This window comes from Rhinoderma darwinii, chromosome 10 (genome assembly GCF_050947455.1).
Source record: "Rhinoderma darwinii isolate aRhiDar2 chromosome 10, aRhiDar2.hap1, whole genome shotgun sequence".
NCBI lineage: Eukaryota > Metazoa > Chordata > Amphibia > Anura > Rhinodermatidae > Rhinoderma > Rhinoderma darwinii.
In genome coordinates this window covers 97024102-97048210 of record NC_134696.1, presented here as the reverse complement: position 1 = coordinate 97048210, position 24109 = coordinate 97024102, and the positions used below count along the sequence as shown (strand labels likewise).

Here is a 24109-nt window from a genome sequence, read left to right as displayed (position 1 = left end):
GATGGTTCCAAAGTTTCACCGATGATAATAATGATGGTAACCAAAGTCGAAGAAGAAAAAATACTATGGAAAGAAAGAGAAAAAACAATCTAAGCATGGATAAAACCCGGTATAAAAGGCATATAGCAAAGACATGTATAAAGATGCAACATAGTGATATTTGTGTCAATATTATGCCCAATGGGGAGACTACATTTCCGGAAAAAAAAATTCCCAACAACAACCCCCTCGAACCTAGTCAGGGGATTCCCAGAAGACCCCAGGTTTGGGTGACAAACTGACTTCCACCTCAAAGATTGGTAAAGTAGTCAACAAATTTCAGCCAAAATATTGAAATATTATATGGTTTACCCCTCCCACCCCTACACAAAGATTTTTTTAACGGCTCATTTTGGACTTGAGAACGCAGCATATTTTTTCAATTTCACCTCCCTGCATTCTGAGAACTATAACTTTTTCTTTTTTCCATAAAGTTGCTATGTGAGGTCTTGTTCTCTGCATTTTGGGTGTATTTTTTTATGTAATTTTTCAGTACCTAACATGCAGCAAAAATCGATATTCATTTTTGTAATCGGACTATGCAAAAAAATTATAATTTTGCCATTTCTTTTCATGTAGTTTTCCGACTTCCTTAAATTATGTTTCAAATCTACTGTACGGGCTGTAATCATTACGGGGATACAAAATATAATATATGTATTTTTAATGTTTTAAAACTTTTATTTGATAACAACTTTTTTGCTCTTAAATTTTTATGTTTCTTTTTTATTTTTTTGCATGTTATTTATTTATTTTACATATTATTTGATTAAAAAAATGTTTTGTTTCACAAGGAAACTTTTTTCTTTTAATTATTATTATTATTATTATTATTATTATTATTATTATTATTATAATAACGCTTATGTATTCCAATGCATTACTGCCTATGCATGTAAAACACACAGGCAGCTAAAAGGGCATACCCCAGGGGATTACACAGAATAGTCCTGGGGGCATTTGTCAGGCCCAGGGCTGTCCATTAAAACGGTCAGCCCCAGTTATCTCTATTGCCAGGGCTGATGATCTAGCTCTGAATAGACCCCCAACTTCTTCGCAATGCTGCAATTGCTATTGATCTCAGCACTACAAAGGTTAAAACCCGAGATTGGGATTTTCTTCAACCCCAGCTGTTGCCTGTGGGTGGCGTATTCATAGGCTGTAAATCGTCCTGCCCTCAGCTGAGAATTGGATACAATTGTAACCACTCTAGGCAATGTTCTGTGACCTAAACAGCCTGATACATTGTAGCAAACTAGCAGAGTGATTTGTGTAACTGTTGCTGATGTATTTAGCTCATAGAGCATTGCCCAGACTGGATACAACTATATCGACTTCTCAGCTGGGACTATGTCTATACTGGTTTTCTGCCTCTGAATGTAAACAATAGCGTTCTCATTCACTGACAGCAAACTAATATCTTGAAAAGGGTGTGAAATTGAAACATAAACTATATTAGAAAGTTGTAAAATGTTTTATAGTACAGTGGTTAAGCTTTATTTATATAAAACTGGAAAGCTCCTTTAAGGACGAATTGTGAGCAGGGGTTTTCCAGGGCAAGAACATTTTTTTTTTTTTTTCGATGCTCCCCTTGGTAATATGGTGGGGAATCACTGAACCTGAGCTCACCCTGTGCAGACACAACAAGCAGCGAATGCTTGACGGATTCAGCTCTGAAACCTGCAGAGTTGTGAATTCAGCTCTTGAGTATAATACACGCTGTATTATAAAAGATAAATAATACAATCTATTTACAAAGTCAGACAACTTTTTCGGTAGATTGGTTATATAGATAACCTCAAAGATGTTGTTAGTAAACAATAATGTAATGTCCATGTCTGCAATAGAAATGTGAATTATCAGTAAAAATGATCTTACCTATATTTTTGGAATGAGTGTGTATGTCGTCTTATTCCTGCAGTCTCCGAACTCATCTCTTGTAAAAAAGCAAATTGTCATGTCCTTGTGTTTTTGGGGACCATCACAGAGAGCTTTCATTCAGTTTCTAGCTTCAAAATGTGATTTCTCTGTATTATGTAACGCAGATAAAATAAAAGACGATAAGATTTTGAGATAGTGTAAGTGTTTTGTTACTTTACTCTTAATGTGCTAAATGGAACTTATTTATCTACCAGTGCTGCTCTTAAATAAATGAAGAGAGAAAAGCAGGGATATGTCGTGGGTACCCCAAGACATAAAGAGCCCCACGAGAAGATGGGAACAATAGCTGTAGACTTATAGTCAAGTGGATCAGTTTCAATATGTGCTGTTGTCACGATCTGTGGGTATGTGGACCCACTGGGCCATTCCACCGAAGGAGCTGGCCACACGGTGTACCAGGTAAAGTCTATAGTCCGTGTAAGGGTACCTGTGGTAATTTAGACAGTAGCAATGGTTAGGCTCGGTTGGGACCTTGGCAGAAGACACCAGGCGTGGTGTAACACAGCAGGCGTGCTCGGTGGCACAACACGACTCCAACTCTCTAAGGCACAGAAACAACGGTAGCACAGGATACAGGATACAGGTAGCAGGAACGGGAACACTGGGAACTGGAAAACACTAAGGGACCATTTGCAAGACTAACACAGGTAAACACAACAACGCTCAGGCAATGAGTGAAGGGGCAGGGCCCTTCTAATAGTCCAAGTTGATTAGACAATTCTAAACATGTGTGCGCGCTGGCCCTTTAAGGCCGGGTCTGAGCTCGTGTGCGCACCCTAGTGGTCACTGCAGGCCAGGAGGGCTGCATGTGCTGGCATCTCCTTGAAGGAAGAGAGGAGTCTGTGGCTGTGGATATTACAGCTAGTATGCTGCTTTTTGGGCTGACTTTACCCCCTAGGTGACGTCCCACTGGAGGAGTGGCATGTCCGGCCCCCATACTTATCCTATATTTATCTGGCCAGTAATAACATGTATTTAGTTGTACCGGGACGTATGGCCTGGATGCTATCTTTGCTAAATTCTATGCTGTGCCATACATGCAGCATATTATGACACTGAGGGCGGCACCTAGGTTATAAAATGGCGGTTTTCCCGCTAACCATTATTCAGTTTTTGGAAGGAAGAGAGGAGGAACCTGGCTATTGTTCCATTGATAAAGAGAACTGCTGGAGAGCGATAACTGCTGTGGAGAGGTTACGGCACTGACGTTGGACCTGAGTCTGTGTTCCTTGAACTCATTGCAGGTGACAGATATGATCATCCTTATGTTTGCAGGGAGTCATGTGAGCAGTGGTGGGTGATGGGCAGGAGCCATCATTCGCCTGTCTGAGCCGTGACTAAAAACTGTGCCTCTCACATTGAGAAATTATTTTTCTTGTTGTGGCCTTGTGTGCTGCCAACACAGGCCCAGTAAAGTTGAGTTTGAAAGAAACCTCTTGTCATCGTGCCATCCTTACAATTACAAGCCTTCAGGAGGCCATATGCTACCTAGGCTCACCTTACTGCAAGACGTCTTGGTCATAACATCTCCAAAACGGCCAGTCTTGTGGGGCGTTCCTGGTATGCAGTGGTTAGTACCTTACAGAACTGGTCCAAGGATGGACAACCAGTGACCATCAACAGGATTATGAGCGCTTAAGGCTCATTGATGCGTGTAGGCAGTGAAGACTAGCCCGCCTGGTCCGATCCTACAGAAGATATGCTGTACCACAAAAAATTATTGCCGGCAAGCCGGCAGGGGCAGTGTGATACTCTGTGCAATGTTCTGCTGGGAAACCTCATGTCTTGGCATTCATGTAGATGTGACACGTACCACCGACCTAAACATTGCTGCAGACAAGTACCATCTTCATGGCAGCGTATTCCGTAATGTTAGTGCCCTCTTTCAGCAGGATAATGCCCCCGCCGCACTTCAAACATTGTTCAGGAATGGTCTGAGGGACATGACAAAGGATTCAAGGTTATGACTTGTCTCCAAATTCTCCAGATCTCAATCCGATCGATTATCTGTGGGATGTGCTGGAAAAACAAGTCCCAACCAAGGCCCAACCTCACAACTTACAGGACTTAAAACGGTTTTCCACTTTCTGACAACGGATGACCTATTCTCCGGATAGGTCATCAGTATATGATCAGTGCTTGTCCGACACCTGACACTGCACCGATCTGTCACTCCGGAAGCCTCCGTACACGGATGTTTGGAACTGTATGCAATAGTTGCATAACGGCCATTCGGCAGAGCTGCATCTCTCCTATTCACTTGAATAATTTGCTATAATTTATCTGGAGCCATCTGTTTCCGGCAATATCGTCTGGTGCCCGGAGGCAGCCGGAGTGGCGGATCGGTGCGCGGTCCGGGTGTCAGACAAACACTGATCATATACTGATGACCTATCAAGTGCATTGGTCTTCAGCTGTCAGAACGTGGAAAACCCCTTTAAAGGATCTGCCGCTAATATCTTGTACCAGAGACCACAGGAACCTTCAGACGTCTTGTGGAGTCCAGGCCTCGATGGGTCAGAGCTGTTTTAGTGGTATGAGGGGGATATACACAATATTAAGCTGTTATGGCCGATTGGTGTATAAAAATATACGTATAGCGCTTCAATGAGCAAGAGATGGATGATAGTGCAACTGTGTGTTTGAACCTAGGTTATAATCTGGCAAAACAGCCGTGCGCCTAAATTGGTGAAAATCGCTTAACAAATTCTAGAACATTTTATCTGTAAGTATAAAATGATTGTAGATACCTGAGCATTACATTTGTATGTATTTTTTATTCTTGGGAGTATCATACAATTTATGAATTACAAAAATCCACATGATTCCTTCATTTTTGTTGCCTCCCCCCGTACAAGGCAAAAATACATAAAATACAGCTACAAAGCGAGTTAAAATACAAGTTAGGAGGAATGTCCATTCATACCATCATTTTGCATAATTTATAAGTAAATATTTATTTACCTACTTTTTTTGTATGAGATTAGAGGAAAGATTTACAACTTTTTTGTTTTTTTGTTTTTTTCAAAACAGCACCACTTTTGTCTGTGGGCTATGACTGGTATTTACCCGAATGTGTCTAAGCTGCAGTACCAGACACAGTCAATGTTCAAGAGGGGCGCTGTTTGTAGATAATAAAATCAGATCCTAATTTTAAACAATTTAGAAATGACGTGAAAAGTTTAGTTACATGGAAACGGATCATATATGTTCCTACTGTTTATCATCAGTTTATATGCAATTTACTTTTGTGTGCATATACCCATCAGGCGGGAAAGTTTGCCACATTGGAGTGTTTTGGGTGGCTGAGTGGCTAGTAGTTTAGCCTTGTAGCCCGGCTTCCTGGGTTTAGGTCCAAATAGCGCAACATTTATATGGGGGTTGTAGGTCCACACCCTGTCTCTGCTTGTGTGGGTTACCCCCCAGATTAGTTTTTCTCAAGTACCCCCCAACAGGTCATTTTTTTAGGATTTCCTTAATATTAAGGCATGGACGTTTTATGGCTCCAAAGACATATTATGGCACCCTAAGAAGTCTATGGGCTCATACTTTGCTGCTATAAGAGAATACCTCTATAATGCGGTACCATATGGAGGCACTATATGGCAACACATAGCGGCCCACATGAAATAAGTTTGGCGTTTTTGATGCCAGTCTGAGTATTATTAAAAGGTGCACGCCTCAAATTAAATCTGCCACATTTTGAAATATCTGTCAGTGAGGAAATTAAATTTGTATCTAAAATTGTACCTTCTCATCCTGCTCCACATGTGACATAAACCAATTCTCCATTGCACCGCGCCCAATTTTCTTGTTATTTGACAAAATCACAAAAATGGTGCAGGACAACACTTGCAACTTTTTATCGGTGCAGTGTACCCCAAAACATCACATACACTGCCTAATAAATGTGGGCCACGGTCCCTACCGATCCGTAGTGCACATTGGGACTCCTATAGTGTTGCCATACAGACTCCAAGCATCAGGAATTGCCACAGGTGTTCTCTCTATGGGATACCATCAAATCCTCACCTATTGGGGTTAATAGAGGACTGGTGTTGAGAAACATTTCCCTACATAATCTGGTTTCCTTCCACACCTAAAAAAACATTCTGATAGGTCAATTAAAGAGGACAGGTCACCTCTCCTGACATGTCTGCATGTCTCCATGAAATAACAATTCTGGAGCCTCTTTTCTTATAACTCATTGTGTCTCCTCTGTTATTCCGCCTAGAAATGAATGAATAAATTAAGAACAGGGTGTTACCAGTTGGGGGTGTGTCCCTACACAGACTGACACTGTCCAATCAGTGCTGACCCCGTGAGACAGTGTAGGGACATGCCCCTTTGACAAGGGAATGGTAACACCCAGTTGTCAATTTATTCATACATTTCTAGGAGGAATAACAGGGGATCGGAACAACTAAATATGTTCCAGAATTGTCATTTCATGGGGAATACAAGGATCATGGGGAATACAAGGAACTACTAAAATAGACATGTCAGGAGAGGTGACCGGTCTTCTTTACATTTCTATAAAATTGGTCATAGGGTGGGAGATAAGAAAATTGCATTGTGAGGGCGAGGACTACGGTGGTGCTGTATACGTATCAGGAAATATAGGCTGAAAATCTGAAATCTTTATAATGCTGAGGAACCTCGTTCTCTAGTTCTGTCAGTCGTGTGGCATATTTCATCACCATCATTTAGATCATACTGTCCAGTCATAGCACTTTCCATTTTGGATCGTAAGGTCTTTGCTTTGACTTCCGGGCCGAGTAAGACGTAGATGATAGGATTAAGACAACTGTTAAAATAGGCAAGGCATAGACATATCTCTTCCTTGAGAACGTTCTTCCATAGATTTTCTTCAGTCTTATCGATGTCTGGTGTTAGGGAAGAAATGTGAAAGGGAAACCAACAGATGAAGAAGCAAACGACCAGAGCAATGATCACTTTGAATGGCCGGTTGGACTTGTGCCATCTATTTCTCGCTCTTAGCTTGAAGGCCACAAGACTATAGGAAACTAAAATAATGGTAAAAGGCAAAGCAAACATGACAATCATTCTGGGGATATGCTTTTGTCTAGGTTGTAACCTATCAAATTCTAAGAGATAACGCTTTACAACGCACTCAAACTCAAGAAGATACTCGAAATGATAAGCCTCATACATGAAGCCACCCACGAGGCAGAACACCCAAATTATTCCTGATATAATACGGGCTGGTTTATTTCTTCTGTGTACCCTGGACCAAAAGGGCCACATGGTGGACACACATCGGTCAAGACTGATGACCATTAGGAAATAGACACTAGTCAGCATGTTCAAAGACAGCATGAAAAAACGTATCATGCATAACAAAATACTCTGCACCTGAAAATTTGGAGAAGACCATTCCGCAACATATAACAGAAGGAATAGACAAGATATGAAATCGGCCACGGCCAGGTTCAGGAACCACACGGCACTGACGCTTTTCATCTTAAATCCGGCAATCCAGATGACTAAACCGTTGCCGACGATTCCCACAACGGCAGTGATGGTAAACAAAACGATACGTGATATATCGAAGTATTGTAGCATCTTCCGATACGATTCCATTTCAGCCTTCCAAGTCTCGTCACTGAAGCTAAAATTGTATTGGATTTCATAATCTTCAGGGAAAGGATCCATGAGTCTCCTCCTGTACAAGGATAAATTAATGATAAGGTTTAAGGCAAAAGGCAAGTATGTGGTGGAAAACAGGAGCATATCTATAGGGGGTGTAGCGGTAGCCGCTGCCCCAGGGGCCTAATGCCTGAACTGTCCCGAAGGTCACTCTGCCACTTACTGAAAACAGGGCTGGAGAAAAGGAAATAATAGCGCTAAATAGGGTGAGGACGTTCAATAAAAGGAGGCAGCGTGTAAGCAATTGCAGAGGCTCGCCTAATACGTAGGCACAACACTGTATTTAGGCGTGTAGAAGATAAGAAAGCTGCCGGTGCCAGGTCCCCTTCTGTCGGATGGTGCCCACTCCGCTGGGGTTTAGAATGCTATGCAGGATACATTTTGCGGCCTTTTTGGAGCTGTTTTCAATAGAGTCTATAAGAAAACTGCTCCAAAAAACGTCCCAAGAAGTGTCCTGCACTTCTTTTGACGAGCCATTATTTTAGGGTATGTTCACACGACCAAGTTTCAGACGTAATTCGTGCATTTTACCCCCCCCGAATTACGCCTGAAAAAACGGCTCCATTACGCCAACAAACATGTGGCCATTACTTTCAATGGGTTTTACGATGTACTGCGCTGACGACCTGTCATTTTACGCGTCGCTGTCAAAAGACGGCGCGTAAAAAAGACGGTTCGTCAAAAGAAGTGCAGGACACTTCTTGGGACGTAATTAGAGCCGTTTTTCAATGACTCCATTCAGGGGCGTAACTAGGAAAGACTGGGCCCCATAGCAAACTTTTGACTGGGGCCCCCCCCCTCCCCTGGGTGTCACACAACCCCCCCCCTTGTATATAGTGCCTTTTTTACAAACCCCCCCCTTTTGATAACGCCATACAGCCCCCCTGTAGATAACGCCATACAGCCCCCTTTGTAGATATCTACAGAGTGGGCTGTATGGCGCTATCTACAGAGGGGGCTGTATGGCGTTATCTACGGGGGGCTGTATGGCGTTCCCTACAGGGGGGTGTATGGTGTTCCCTACAGGGGGGGACTGTATGGCGTTCCCTACAGGGGGGGGCTGTATGGCGCTATCTACAGGGGCGGGCTGTATGGCGCTATCTACAGGGGGGCTGTATGGCGTTATCTACAGGGGGACTGTATGGCGCTATCTACATGGGGGACTGTATGGCGCTATCTACAGAGGGGGCTGTATGGCGTTATCTAGAGGGGGGACTGTATGGCGTTATCTACAGGGGGGGCTGTATGGCGTTCCCTACAGAGGGGGCTGTCTGGCGTTATCTACAGGGGGGACTGTATGGCGTTACCTACAGGGAGTCTGTATGGCGTTACCTACAGGGGGGGTCTGTAGGGAACGCCATACAGCCCCCCCTGTAGGGAACGCCATACAGCCCCCCCTGTAGGGAACGCCATACAGCGTCCCCCCTGTAGGGAACGCCATACAGCGTCGTCCCCCCTGTAGGGAACGCCATACAGCGTCGTCCCCCCTGTAGGGAACGCCATACAGCGTCCCCCCCTGTAGGGAACGCCATACAGCGTCAGTCCCCCCTGTAGGGAACACCATACACCATCCCCCCCATGTAGCGTCCCCCCTCCCAAAAAAATGCGACCTACAGTGTGTCCTAATAAAAGACATGTATCCCCTATCCACAGGATAGGGGATACATGTGTGATCGCTGGCAGTGATAGGGAAAACGGGGGACCGAAAGTCCCCCTGAAGTTCTCCATGACTAACCTCTGACTTCCGGCGTCTGCGCAGCTCACTCAAAATGAAAGGAGCGCTGGTCACGCATGCGCACAAGAGGGACCGGCGCTCCATTCATTTCTCCGGAGCTGCCGACACAGACCCCGGAAGTCCCAGGTTTGTGATGGAGAAAGTCAGGGGACTTTCAGTCCCCAGTTCTCCCTATCGCTGCCAGCGATCAAACATGTATCCCCTATCCTGTGGAGATCCTGTGGAGAGGGGATACATGTCTTTTGTTTAATGGCAGAGCGGGGAGATACCTCCCTGCTCTGCCGTACTGTTCAGTGGCGTCCCGCTGTAGCAGCCATAGCGGCTGCTAGCGGAGCCTCCGGCCATGGTGGGGACCCGTGTCGGCGGGCAACATGGGCCCCCTCATGCCGCGGGCACCGTAGCAGCCGCTACTGCTGCTACGGCGGTAGTTACGCCACTGACTCCATTAAAAAACAGCTCCAATTACGTCTGTAATGGACGCTGCGAAAAACGCCAGTACATGCAATTACGTGTGAAATTCAGGAGCTGTTTTCGCCTGAAAACAGCTCCGTAATTTCATACATATTTTGCGCTGTCGTGTAATCATACCCTTACGTGCCGTATTTTGACAGCGACGCGTAAAATGACAGCTCGTCTGCACAGAACATCGTAAGACCCATTGCAGGCAATGGGCAGATGTTTGCCGACATATTGGAGCCGTACGCCTCGAATTACGCCTGAAAAGAGGTTTTGTGATCATACCCTTTTTGTTACATAACATCCAGTGTTTTTTGGTAACATTACATCCAGTTTTTTTTCGCTCCTAAGATATTTAAAACATCGATGCATATACATAGACTCATAAATAAAAGTTTACACATTCCAAAATGATTGTGAGACCACATGGGGACATATAAAAAATGTAAACGTTTTGTACATAAACTCGTCAGGGTGAAGAGCGGGTTACAGTGTGCATTTACTACTGCCTTATGTTTGTGATGAATAAATTATTACATTTTATTGCAACAGTTTTTGTGTGTTATGACAATGAATTGTAAATTGTTTTTTTTTGTTTTTTTATTATTAATATATTACACAAACAGACGTAGCCCCTAAACTGCTTTCAAGCAGAGCAGTGTGTTGTTTCCCAACGGTGCAAAGTGCTTAACTGGCAACCTCGAGGTGTACAATGAGATGCCAAAAGGGAGCCCTATTGTGACAAGAAAAATAAACCACATAGGCTTACCCCGAAGTTAATTGGTGAACAGCAATTAACAAGAACAATATGTCCAGGTGCTTTTTATTTGTTTTTTTTTAAGACTATTTCTAGAATCGCAGTTGCGAGCCTCGGAATATTACCTAATACAATAACAATGTATCTATTAATAGTACGATTGCTAAAGGACTTTTAACGACATTTAAATTTAACTAAAGTACAATTATAAAATGTTAGAAGTGTGTATGTGTGTATGTGTGTATGTGTGTATGTGTGTATGTGTGTATGTGTATGTGTGTATGTGTGTATGTGTGTATGTGTGTATATATATATATATATATGAGATATTAAGACCGCAATAAAAACTACAAGTTGATCGAGTGCTTATTGAAGGTGCCACATGGAAGGTTTCTATACCGGTTATGGTTACTATAGTTATTAATAATTAATAGGATGCTGAGATGATTGTATATAGATGAAATCATATATTATATGGGGTGGAAATTGAGTAGTCGTAACGTAAGGGCTGATAGGTTAGATATTACTCTGAATGCTTCCATGTAATCCATAGGGCATGAGACTATATTGATTTAAAAAATCCAAAACATTTCCCTGAGTCGGAGACTGTAACCCGCTCTTCACCCGGACGAGTTTACGTACAAATCTTTTTTTTAAAAATTATATGTCCCCATGTGTTCTCACAATCATTTTGGAATGTGTAAACTTATTTCTGATTATATGTATATACATCCATGTTTTAAATATTTTATGAGCAAAAAAAACTTGATGTTATGGGACTCTTTTGCACTGGATGTTATGTCACCCAAAAAATTATTGAATATTATGTCACTCTCTTTTTTGAGTTCACTCTCTTTCCGGGAGGAGAAGTACCAACTAAATAATGCACTTGTTGGCACATCTTCCTTTTTAAATGTTTGTCTGACACTGCCATGCACTATATGTCTTTTGTTTTTTTACCTAAAGAAGGGGTCCAGCGTACCCCGAAACGTGTTGTCCTGTTGTAAATAAATATCTGTTTCAACTACATGAATGTTCCGGTCTACTTTTAAGGCTTGCGCCAACCTCTGCCACTTAAGAAGACACCGGTATTATAAATGGCTTATAGTAGGTCGGGGGCTTTGTTACAGAATTGGCATTGGGGTCCAAAAGCTTCCAGTTACCCCTCTGGAGGGAAAAGTAAAGATATCTATTATTATAAAATTGAGTGACTAAAAATATGACATCTCAAGTCTACACTACGATAAATAATGCAATGAACATAATAGACCAGAACTTAACCAATGGCAAAGCCGTGGGCAATAAAATTCCTTTCTGCATTTATAGGGGAAATCCAACCAAAAATAATCTCAAATTTGGTTTAGTCGAAGACCACCAAAACAAATTGGCTGTACAGGGGCATACATAGCATTGAAAAAAGCAATGTGGTTATGAGGCACTCAAAGGAACGGGGTCAGACTCGGTTAATCCCATCTCCTTTGCTACTAGGTGGTGAGAACCTATACTGGGCTCACATCTCAAAGGAACCCAATTGTTAGCAAGCAAAGGGACAAGGAATTGGCCCAAGGGTCATGGAAAGTCATGGCGGCTTTGAAGATTTGATCTCTTCGACTTCTCTATTCTAATTTTCTAACATTTCTAAATGAGAAGCCAGAAGATCACTTCATCATGCATTGAGGAGACATTCATATTTCCGGATCTAGAAAGCCCTTTGAGATAGTTTATAACAATATTGTCTTGACTCTAAAGACCCTTTCGTCTTTTGTGGTCTTGTATAACTTTCTATAAGGGGTGCTAAGGAAATGTTACTTTTGGTTCAAAAAGATACTAGTCCATCAAGCTCAACCTTTCTGAGACCTATCTGCTGAGTTAGAGAAAGGGAAAATAGCCCCATATAGCCCCCGTTCACCCTGACGGGCCAGTTGTAGTCAAATCCTTGGACTTTTTTATTTCCATTAAAGGGGTTGCACCGGATTAGAAAGGGACGGTTTCTTCTAAAAATAGCACCACACCTGTTTATAGGTTGTGTGTGGTATTGCAGCTCAAATTCGGTTTCCTTAGGCCACCAGAGGAGATGACTCTGAGGAGCACCCTCCATCTATACAGAACATGAACACGTCCACTTATCAGCATTGTATTCTACTGTTAACATTGTACACAGACAGACATTATTGATGATACGTCCTATTAGGTTATTTGTGATCATCCCATAAGAAATAGACCCTACTGGCAAGTGATTGGACCCACAGACAGCTGCAAATGGGATGCATTGTGGTCTTTTGTTATGTCAGAGTCTGGGGCTACCGGAGGATCCAATCCGGTGGGCCAGTCCGACCCTTAATGTTAATAAGAGCCCCATTTTCCTTAAAGTGTGTGAAATTGTAACATAATATCTTTACTCAAACCATTAAAACATAAACAGAAGAATAGAAAATAAATAAAAAAGCTCAATAACAACTTACCTTTTAAAGGTAATTTCTTGAAAGAAATTTGATCGTCACATAGAAGAACCCCGTATATCACCTATACTGTATAGTTTCATCTGCGTGTCCTTATATATTAACAATTGTTCTGATCTTTGACTTGTTGAATACATGTGGCGTTTCCCTTCCGATGCTCGGATGTTAAATGTGTTAGATTTGTCTGACTGGTCGTTAAAGAGGAAAACACGACAGTAAGATAAAAAGTTAGATAAAGTAACTGTACTGCCCAATGTATTTAACACTTGATAGACTTTTAAACCCGTAGGCGGAACTTTCAACCCCAACATAAAGTTTAGAAAATTAAAAATGTTCTTGTACGTTGCATTATTGATCTTGGGTTACAACCTGTTTTATACTTCAGAGCTGCATTTGGAGTTCTGCAGGATGCCGACCTCAAAGCAAAGAGTCATTGTGACTGGCTGTGTTATATGGGCACTGAGGCTGTCATCCTCATGGCTGATATTATTATTTTAATATTACATAATACTATGCTAGGTAATATTAAGTATATATATATATATATATATATATATATATATATATATATATATACGTAGACGTTATGGCTGGTATTATTATATCGGCGGCATGTCTGGAACATTTTACGCTAGTTCTAGTTAAATAATAAATCAATATCAATAGCCATATAGTATCAAATACATTTCAATGAAACTCTTCCATCTATATCTGCACTATATGGAGAAAAGTATTGGAACACCTCCACATTACACCTACAGGAGCTTTTATGACATCCCATTCTAAATCCATAGACATTAATGTGGGGTTGGTCCCCCCTTTGCAGTAAAACAGGTTCCACTCTTCTGGGAAGGTTTTCTGCACGATTTTGGGGTCTGTGGGAATTTTTCCCATTCATCCAGAAGAGAATTTGTGAGGTCAGACACTGATGTTGGGGGAGGGGGCCTGGCTCGTATTCTCCGTTCTAGTTCATCCCAAAGATGTTGGATGGTGTTGAGGTCAGGAGTCTGTGTGGGCCAGTAAAGTTCTTCCACATTCCCCCAACCAACCACCCAGCCACCCAACCAACCACCCAACCAACCACCCAACCAACCACCCAACCAACCAACCAGCCAACCAACCACCCAACCACCCAACCAACCAACCAACCAACCAACCAACCAGCCATGTCTTTATGGACCTTGTTCACTGGGGCACAGTCATGCATTGTCATTGGTATTGTGCTTTGTGATGTAAGGCTGGCATTGGCCCCCATGTCATTAAGACCCTGGGCACTGTTTTTATATGGATATTGATGTCAGAGGAGGTCTGTACTTTGCAGTTATTGAGTCAGTGGAGCGTTGGTGACTTTTCTGCACTTGTTCCTCAGCACTCGGCGCCCCCGCTCTGTAACTTTACGTGGTCTGTATTTCATGGCTAAGTTGCTGCGGTTTCTTCCACTTCACAATAATATCACTCACAGTTGATGGTGGAATATCTAGGAGGGAAGAAATTTCCGGAACTGACTTGTTACAACGGTGGCGTCTATATTCTCGAGGGGTCTGTTAGTACTTTGAGATTGGGACATACCTGCAGGAAATTGCTGCCTGGAATTAGTTAGAAGTGTAAGCAGATAGTTATGCGGGTGTTCCTGCAAACAATAACAAGTAGCAGAAGGACAGAGGGAGATTTTCATCAGATATTGATTGTATATCAGACTTTTATGTGGCTGGCAGAAAATGTTTATATATTTGTATTGAGAAAGGAAAAGATGATTCAGAAATAATGAGTAACACTCATTCCATGGATTGTTCTGTAGGAGATGTATGGCGGCATAATGGTTAGCACTGTGCTTTACTGCTATGGGCTCCTGGACTTTAATCCTATCAAGAGCACATCTTTGTACAGGAGTTATATTTTACTGGGATAGATAGATATATACTAGTAATTGTTTGCAGTAGTCACATGTTGAGCATCATATGTCATTGCTATGGCAAAATAAGCAAAGACCTTCAAGAGTCCATGGAACCATCTGCAGGGGAGATTTGATAGGTAAGAGTTTATTATTATCCATTATTATTCATATATATGTCAAACCGGGATCTTCCAAAAGTTCTGCAAATCCATCTAAAGGGTTTTTACAGGAATAGAAAAGCATGGCTTTTTTCCAAAAACAGCACCACACCTATCCATATGTTGTGTTAGGTATTGCAATTCAGCTCCATTGATTTACAAGGCTACCATGGACAGATGTCAAGGCGACCTGGGCAATCATAAAATGTATGATCTCTTAGGTTGGGTTCCTTCCAGTTTCTATTGTTTTTTTGGACAGCATAGACAGTACAGGAAAAACTTTTTTAAAATCTGGACAAACAAAAGCATACATCAAAGGAAAAATACAAGTGGTCAAAGAAGCCAATGCCCTGGTGAAAGTTAAACCCTTGTCGATAAATGAATTTGGATGGCTGTCTCCGGTGGTGGAAGAAGACAGAAAAGAGAAGACGTGGTGAGGAACCCAAAGGAGGGCGAAACATATCTGGAGTGAGAAAATCAGCTTTAAGCTCGTGGTATATCTTGAAGTTTTCTTCCTGTGATAAAATAATCCTGTGATAATGAAACATGAAATGATGATCAAGGAAGGTAAGAAGAAGCCAAAGACAAATGCGGTGGACACTATGGACTGATACTGGATCTTCTGATTGTGGAGAAGACCATAAAGACATTTGGTTGAGTTCTGACAATTATATGTGTTTTTGAAAATGAAGAAAGGTACGCTGACCCCAAGAGAGAAGATCCAGATGACCAGGACTTCTACAGAAGCCAAACTCGTGGTCCTATAAAAATGGAAACGAAGGTGGAGCAGGATTACTAAGCAATAGTCTATACTGAATGCAGTGAGAATAAGAGAACTCACAAACATGTAGAGATAAAAAATAGCACCGTTCAATCTACACAGGAAGGAACCAAAGGGTCAGTGAATGTCTAAGGCAAAGTAGACCATGTCCAGAGGTTGAATGAACGAGAAGAGGAAACCTGTGAAGAACAAATGGATGTATAAGATTGTGCGGAATTTCTTCTCCATCTTGAAGACTTTGATCCAAAGGACGAGGCCATTGACTGTTGTCCCCAGGAGGAATACCAGGGCACAAATAACAGCGGATGAAACACTGATCACATGGGCATCGCGGCCATCATCTTTGTCCGTGATATTACAATATATATTCCAGGTAATATTGAGGTCAGATCTTGAATAATTCTCCATATTCTTGGCGAGAAGGGTCAACTGTAAGTTAGAAAGAGAAAGATAAACTATGCAATGTTCTATATCGAAGAGATGACATTGTCTCAAGACAAAAATAATAATTAGAGGGGTTTATCCAGGAATTTACGCAATCTGTTCTAACAACATCTCATAGCTCACTCAATGGTGGAGGTCACTGAATGGTGGAGGTCACTGAATGGTGGAGATCACTGATGGTGGGGGTCAGATCACTGGACACCAAATATTACTAGAACTGAGGGGCTCAGTGCTAGTGAAGTATAAATGCCCCTTGAAATTTTTTCCTTGCACATTCAGAGTTCCGACCCGGCTTTCTACAAGTTTTGCAACTCAACTGGATAGCACCAGGTTGGGGGCTGTGCTGTGCATTGAAAATGCCACAGGGGCCATAACGTCTTTGTTTTTGGGATTGTTGTGGGCCCCAATCATCAGTAGGTTATTGACTATACCAGCAATATGGTCATAGAAAATAGAAAGTGCCGCAGGGACATTATCTTTGGGATTGTTGGGGCACACAATTATCTGTAGATTATTACCTATACTAGCAATATGCTTAGAGGTAGTTCACACATTTTTTTATTTTTATACTAGAAAAATGCTTTTAGAAAGAAAAAGTGCCACAGGGGCCACAATTTCTTGCTTTTAGGGTGGTTGGGGCCCCAATGATGAGCAGGTTACTGTCTATACCAGAAATAGGCTTATAGGAAATAGAAAGTGCCACAGGGACACAACAGTATTTTTGGCATGGTTGGGGCACCCAATGATCTGTAGGTTATTGCCTATACTAGCAATATGCTTAGAGGTAGTTCACACAGCGTTTTTTTGTGGTGATTTTGATGCGGAAACCGCGTCGGAATCAGTGAAAAGAAACGCTCCAAATCGCTCCCCATTGATTTCAATAGTCAGAGATTTTTTTGTCCCCGGGCGGCTTTTCTGTTCGTCCTTTTTTTGAGCGGCTTCCACCTCTCATCTCCCATTGAAGTCAATGAGAGGAAGGAAAAAACTGTGGAGCTTGTTTTGGGAATTTTTTCACTCCGCAAAAAACACGAAAAAAATTCCTTTAGGAATTTTGAGGCAGATTTTTTTTCTGCCTGCTAAAAAAAACGCTGTGTGAATAGAAAAGGATCCCCCCCCCCTTCTGGACCCCCTTCTCCGTGAGCCACAGTGCATAATACATAGATAGGCATTACATTTTTTGGATGATTACATATCCCATGTGGCAGCTGCTACAATGATCATGCTGGAGGGGTCCCTAGGTAATGATAAGCCTAGTGACTGCCCTTGAAGAGGCTTTTGCCATCAAAAACTACGATGGTATATCACTAGAATATGCCATCCTTGTCTGCTCTGTTGGGTCCCAAATGCTATAAACCCCACCAATGTTTAGAAGAAACTGCCTGCATCACTAGTTGTAGCACAAGGGCCCCTTTGGCTTTTCTTCTACTTTTTAGTACTGACCTTTTGTATGTTGTGGATGCTGCAAAGCAATGTGTCGTCATTTTCTATCCTGGGAAAAGTCTTTGCTTTGGCTCCCAAGTTGAGGAGTTCAACCAACATGAATTTGTGTGTTTGACCTACAGAGACACCACCAGCTTAAAATGAACGTCCACCAGTGAACACCATAATTTTTATAATATGAATAGGTTTAAAAATCTGTTCTAGCTTTCTAATATGGTTTTTTTTGAGGGATGGAGCTCCATGTTTTTAATACAGAGCTTCAAAACACCTGCATCGTCCTACAGTTGAAAGACACCACTCTAGCTAATTGCAGACACCACTAGGGGGAGCTTATGAGCTTACTGCATACTATATTCAGTGTATAAACTGTATACAGAGCTCCTGAGCTCCCACTAGTGGTGAATGCAGGCAGACAGAATGTTATCTTTTAACTGTCAATAAAGGGGATTTGGAGCTCTGTATTAGGAAAGCATTGCTCCATCTGCTATAACAATATAGTAAAAAAATAATCAGCACAGAATTTTGAAACCTAAAAATGTTAAAAGGGGAAGATTTCATTTAATGCATTTTGTATTCGAGGTTTCAAGGAGGACTAAACAGATTGTAAAGGATTTGCCAGACGCAGCTTCTGTGTCGACGCCCATCAGTCTGCACCTGCTCCTATGTATGTGAGACTGACTCCCTCTTCCACCACTTAGGGTGGCAGGCTTAGGAGTGGGAGAGCCTATCACAGCCTATCCAGATGGAGCTAGCTCCCGCCCACTGTATATATATACCTGCCTTTCCTGTTCCTCCTTTGCCTGTGATTCTTCTATGCTGGTTTCTTGGCTTGCTGCTGCTGCTTGTACTCCTGAAACTCTGCTTGTTATTGAACTTGGCTTTCTGACCACTCTCCTGCTCAGCGTTTTGTACCTCGTTCTCTCCTGGTTTGACTCGGCTCGTTCACTACTCTTGTTGCTCACGGTGTCTCCGTGGGCAGCTGCCCCGTTTCCCTAGCTTCTGTGTACCCTTGCCTGTTTGTCTGTCTTGCACTTACTGAGCGTAGGGACCGTCGCCCAGTTGTACCCCGTCGCTTAGGACGGGTCGTTGCAAGTAGGCAGGGACTGAGTGGCGGGTAGATTAGTGCTCACCTGTCTGTCTCTCTACCCTGTCATTACATAATCACAGGCCCATATACCTATTCTACCCTGGTCCCTGACACATCTATGGACCCCCTTGAGACCCTGGCTCAGCAGATGCAGGGCCTCTCCCTACAGGTCCAGGCCCTGGCTCAGAGGGACAACCTGCGTGATGCTTCCCTGGTAGTGCCCCCCACCTCACCTCTTGAACCCCACCTCAAGTTGCCTGACCGGTTCTCAGGGGACCGGAAGACTTTTTTCTCCTTTCGGGAGAGTTGTAGGCTCTATTTTCGCTTAAAGCCCCACTCCTCAGGTTCTGAGAGCCAGCGGGTGGGTATAATTATGTCCCGGCTCCAGGACGGGCCCCAAGAATGGGCCTTCTCCTTGGCTCCTGACGCCCCTGAACTTTCCTCCATTGATCTTTTTTTTTCTGCTCTCAGGCTCATTTATGACGAGACTGACAAGACTGCCTTTGCCGAGAGCCAGCTGGTGACCTTACGTCAGGGTAGGAGACCTGTACAGGAATATTGTTCTGACTTTAGGAAGTGGTGTGTAGCTTCTCGGTGGAATGACCCTGCCTTGAGGTGCCAGTTTAGATTGGGTCTGTCGAACGCCCTGAAAGACCTGCTAGTTAGCTATCCCTCTGCTGACTCCCTAGATCAGGTTATGGCTTTAGCGGTACGACTTGACCAACGTCTCAGGGAACGACGACTTGAACGTTTTTGTGCCTTCTCCTCTGACTCCCCCTTGATGCCTCCCGATGTTCCGTTGCTTCGTTCTTCCACGGAAGACTCGGATGTACCTATGCAACTCGGGGCCTCCGTGTCCCCTCAACAACGTAGAAAGTTCCGCAGGAAGAATGGTCTCTGCTTCTACTGTGGGGATGACAAGCAACAAGTGAACAATTGTCCTAGGCGTAAGAATAAGCAGCCGGAAAACTTCCGCGCCTAAGTGATCATCGAGGAGGTCACTTGGGCGCACAGGTATTTCCTGTAAAGATGAACCCTAATAAATCTTGCTTCCCTTTCAGGTCTCATTTGGTGGTAGGTCTGCTACCGGCAGTGCCTTCGTGGATTCAGGGTCTTCTACTAATATTATGTCTGTGGAATTTGCTATGTCTCTTGCTATGCCGTTGATTGATTTGCCTAAACCTGTCCCGGTAGTGGGTATCAACTCCACTCCTCTTGCTAATGGTTATTTTACACAGCATACCCCGGTATTTTAACTCTTTGTTGGCTCCATGCATTTGAAGCAGTGCTCTGTACTGGTGATACAGGGATTATCGTCCGATTTGGTTTTAGGCCTTCCCTGGTTGCAGTTGCATAATCCCACGTTTGACTGGAATACTGGGGATCTTACCAAATGGGGTAATGAATGCATGAATTCATGTTTTTCTGTTAATTCTATTTCTCTCCCTGAGGAGGTGAACATTCTACCTGAGTTTGATCAGGACTTTGCTGATGTTTTTTCTAAAGAGGCCTCCGAAGTGTTACCTCCTCATAGGGAATACGATTGCGCAATCGATTTGGTACCAGGAGCTAAGCTCCCTAAGGGTAAGATATTAAATCTCTCTTGTCCCGAACGTGAAGTCTTGAGAGAGTATATCCAGGAATGCCTGACCAAGGGTTACATTCGCCCCTCTACTTCTCCGGTAGGTGTTGGCTTCTTCTTCATAGGGAAGAAGGATGGTGGTCTCAGGCCGTGCATCGACTACCGGAACTTGAATAAGGTCACTGTAAGGAACCAGTACCCCCTTCCTTTGATTCCTGATCTCTTCAATCAGGTTCAGGGGGCCCAATAGTTCTCTAAGTTTGATCTACGGGTTGCTTATAACCTTATCCGCATCAAAGAGGGGGATGAGTGGAAGACTGCGTTTAACACGCCCCAATGTCATTTCGAATACCTCGTCATGCCCTTTGGTTTGTGTAATGCTCCCGCGGTCTTCCAGAATTTCATAAATGAGATTTTAAGAGACTACCTGGGGGTATTTCTTGTACTGTACCTTGATGACATACTTGTGTTTTCCAAGGACTGGTCCTCCCACATTGAGCATATAAGGAAGGTGCTCCAGGTCCTTTGGGAAAACAAACTGTTTGCTAAGACCGAAAAATGTGTGTTTGGGGTGCAAGAGATACCATTTTTGGGTCAAATCCTCACTCCTCATGAATTCCGCATGGACCCCGCCAAGGTCCAGGCTGTGGCGGAATGGGTCCAACCTGCCTCCCTGAAGGCGTTACAGTGCTTCCTGGGTCTCGCTAATTATTACAGGAGATTTATTGCTAACTTCTCGGTCATCGCTAAGCCTTTTATGGATCTCACTCGCAAAGGTGCTGATCTCCTCCACTGGCCTCCTGAGGCTAACCAGGCTTTTGAGGTCCTTAAGAAGTGCTTTATCTCGGCCCCAGTGCTGCTTCAGCCCAACCAAATGGAGCCATTCATCGTGGAGGTTGACGCCTCCGAGGTGGGAGTGGGGGCTGTCTTGTCCCAGGGTACCAGGTCCCTCACCCATCTCCGTCCCTGTGCCTACTTCTCCAGGAAGTTTTCTCCCACTGAGAGTAACTATGATATCGGCAACCGCAAACTCTTAGCCATTAAATGGGCATTTGAAGAGTGGCGCCACTTCCTGGAGGGGGCTAGGCACCAGGTAACGGTCCTTACCGACCACAAGAATCTGGTTTTCTTAGAATCTGCCCGGAGGCTAAACCCGAGACAAGCTCGATGGGCGTTATTTTTTACCAGATTCAACTTTTTGGTCACCTATAGGGCTGGGTCTAAAAATATTAAGGCTGACGCACTGTCGCATAGCTTCATGGCCAGCCCTCCTTCGGAGGAAGATCCTGCTTGTATTTTGCCTCCAGGTATAATCATTATCTCTATTGATTCTGATTTAGTCTCCGAAATTGCGGCTGATCAAGGTTCAGCTCCCGGGAACCTTCCTGAGAACAAGCTGTTTGTTCCCCTGCAACTCCAGGTAAGGGTACTTAGGGAAAATCATGACTCTGCACTATCTGGCCATCCAGGCATCCTGGGTACCAAGCACCTCATTGCCAGAAACTACTTGTGGCCTGTGTTGCTTAAAGACGTTAAGGCCTACGTCGCCGCTTGTGAGGTTTGTGCTGGGTCCAAGACTCCCAGGTCCCGACCAGCGGGCTTACTATGTTCTTTGGCCATTCCCCAGAGACCTTGGACCCATATCTCCATGGACTTTATCACCGATTCGCCTCCATCTCAAGGCAAGTCGGTGGTGTGGATTGTAGTAGACTGCTTCAGTAAGATGTGCCACTTTGTGCCCCTCAAGAAACTACCCAATGCTAAGACGTTAGCTACCTTGTTTGTCAAACACATCCTGCGTCTCCATGGGGTTCCTGTCAATATTGTTTCTGACAGAGGGGTACAATTTGTTTCATTGTTTTGGAGAGCCTTCTGTAAAAAGTTGGAGATTGATCTGTCCTTCTCCTCTGCCTTCCATCCTGAAACTAATGGCCAAACTGAGAGGACTAATCAGTCTCTAGAACAATATTTAAGGTGTTTTATCTCTGACTGTCAATATGATTGGGTCTCATTCATTCCCCTCGCCGAATTTTCCCTTAATAACCGGGTCAGTAACTCGTCAGGGGTCTCCCCCTTTTTCTGTAATTTTGGGTTTAATCCACGGTTCTCCTCCATTTCACCTGGTAGTTCCAACAATCCCGAGGTAGATGTCGTTCATCAGGAACTGTGCACAGTCTGGGCCCAGGTTCAGAAGAACCTAGAGGCGTCCCAGAGGATATAAAAGACTCAGGCAGATAGAAGACGTTCTGCTAACCCCTTGTTTATGGTCGGGGATCTGGTGTGGCTATCTTCTAAATATTTGCGCCTTAAAGTCCCGTCCAAGAAGTTTGCTTGCCGTACAAGGTCATTGAAGTCCTTAACCCTGTCTCCTTTCGACTGGAGTTGCCCCCGTCTTTTCGAGTGCACGACGTCTTTCATGCCTCCCTCCTTAAACGCTGCTCCCCGTCCTTGGCTCCCTCGAGGAAACCTCCGGTCCCTGTTCTCACCCCTGAGGGGGTAGAATTCGAGGTGGCCAAGATTGTGGACAGCAGGATGGTCCAAGGCTCCCTCCAGTACCTGGTCCATTGGAGAGGATACAGGCCTGAGGAGAGGACTTGGGTACCCGCCCGGGATGTTCACGCTGGGGTATTGCTCAGGAGGTTCCACCTTCGTTTCCCCAATAAACCAGGTCCGGTGGCCCCTCATAAAAGGCGGGGTACTGTAAAGGATTTGCCAGACACAGCTTCTGTGTCGACGCCCGTGGAAAAAACAGTCTGCACCTGCTCGCATGTCTGTGAGACTGACTCCATCTTCCACCACTCAGGGTGGCAGGCTTAGGAGTGGGAGAGCCTATCACAGCCTGGCCAGACGGAGCTAGCTCCCGCCCACTGTCTATTTATTCCTGCCTTTCCTGTTCCTCCTTTGCCTGTGATTCTTCTATGCTTGTTTCCTGGCTTGCTGCTGCTGCCTGTACTCCTGAACCTCTGCTTGTTATTGACCTTGGCTTTCTGACCACTCTCCTGCTCAGCGTATTGTACCTCGTTCTCTCCTGGTTTGACTCGGCTCGTTCACCTGTCTGTCTCCCTACCCTGTCATTACACAGATATTTTAAGTTCTACCTCAAGACACAACGCTCATATTTATAAGTGTCTATATGTATTCTTAAAAACTGTTATGTGTTATACAAAATATGGTCCATTACCCAGTGACATAGGAATGGGAATTAATTTCTAATACTCCTGTGTTCGAGTCTGGAATGTGGAATGGAGAATATTTTGGATCTGGGAGGTAAGGGGGGAGGGGTGGACATACTATATGCACTGAGGCCCAGTAGGTAAGGGGGTCCACTGCTACTCTAAAAGCAGGTCCTACTGTCCTACTTGCTATAGGATTGTATGTAAGGGACCAAGCTAATGAATTTCATTCTCACAATTACTGGTGTATGTAAATCATAAGGAGGGTGCACTATGCTGACATATTCAAGAGCAAAAGGGCCCATATACTGACCTCGCCCAGGGGCCCCCTGCTGTCTGTGTCTGCCCCTGGGAATATCAGAACTCTAGATACAGTAACTAGGAGTTATAACTTGCTACTATGTAACAGCACAGACCACATGCAATAAACCTGGCACTGATACTACAATACATTGATATATATAAAGGAGAAGGAATGTTACCTTTGTGGTTT

At 43.7% G+C, this 24109-nt stretch overlaps 1 protein-coding gene and 1 pseudogene across 1 annotated transcript; both read right to left on the bottom strand.

The window, feature by feature from the left end:
* Positions 1-6382: 6382 nt before the first annotated feature.
* LOC142661604 (C3a anaphylatoxin chemotactic receptor-like) lies at positions 6383-7656 on the bottom strand. Its single transcript, XM_075839025.1, has one exon. The coding sequence runs from the start codon at positions 7654-7656 to the stop codon at positions 6622-6624; it is 1035 nt and encodes a 344-aa protein (XP_075695140.1). The 3' UTR covers positions 6383-6621.
* A 7484-nt stretch (positions 7657-15140) lies between these two features.
* On the bottom strand, positions 15141-16298 carry LOC142661603 (chemerin-like receptor 1; annotated as a pseudogene).
* Between the last annotated feature and the right edge of the window lie 7811 nt (positions 16299-24109).

Coding starts and splice junctions, on each gene's coding strand:
- LOC142661604 (XM_075839025.1), bottom strand. CDS start 7,656: ATGGATCCTTTCCCTGAAGATTATGAAATCCAATACAATTTTAGCTTC.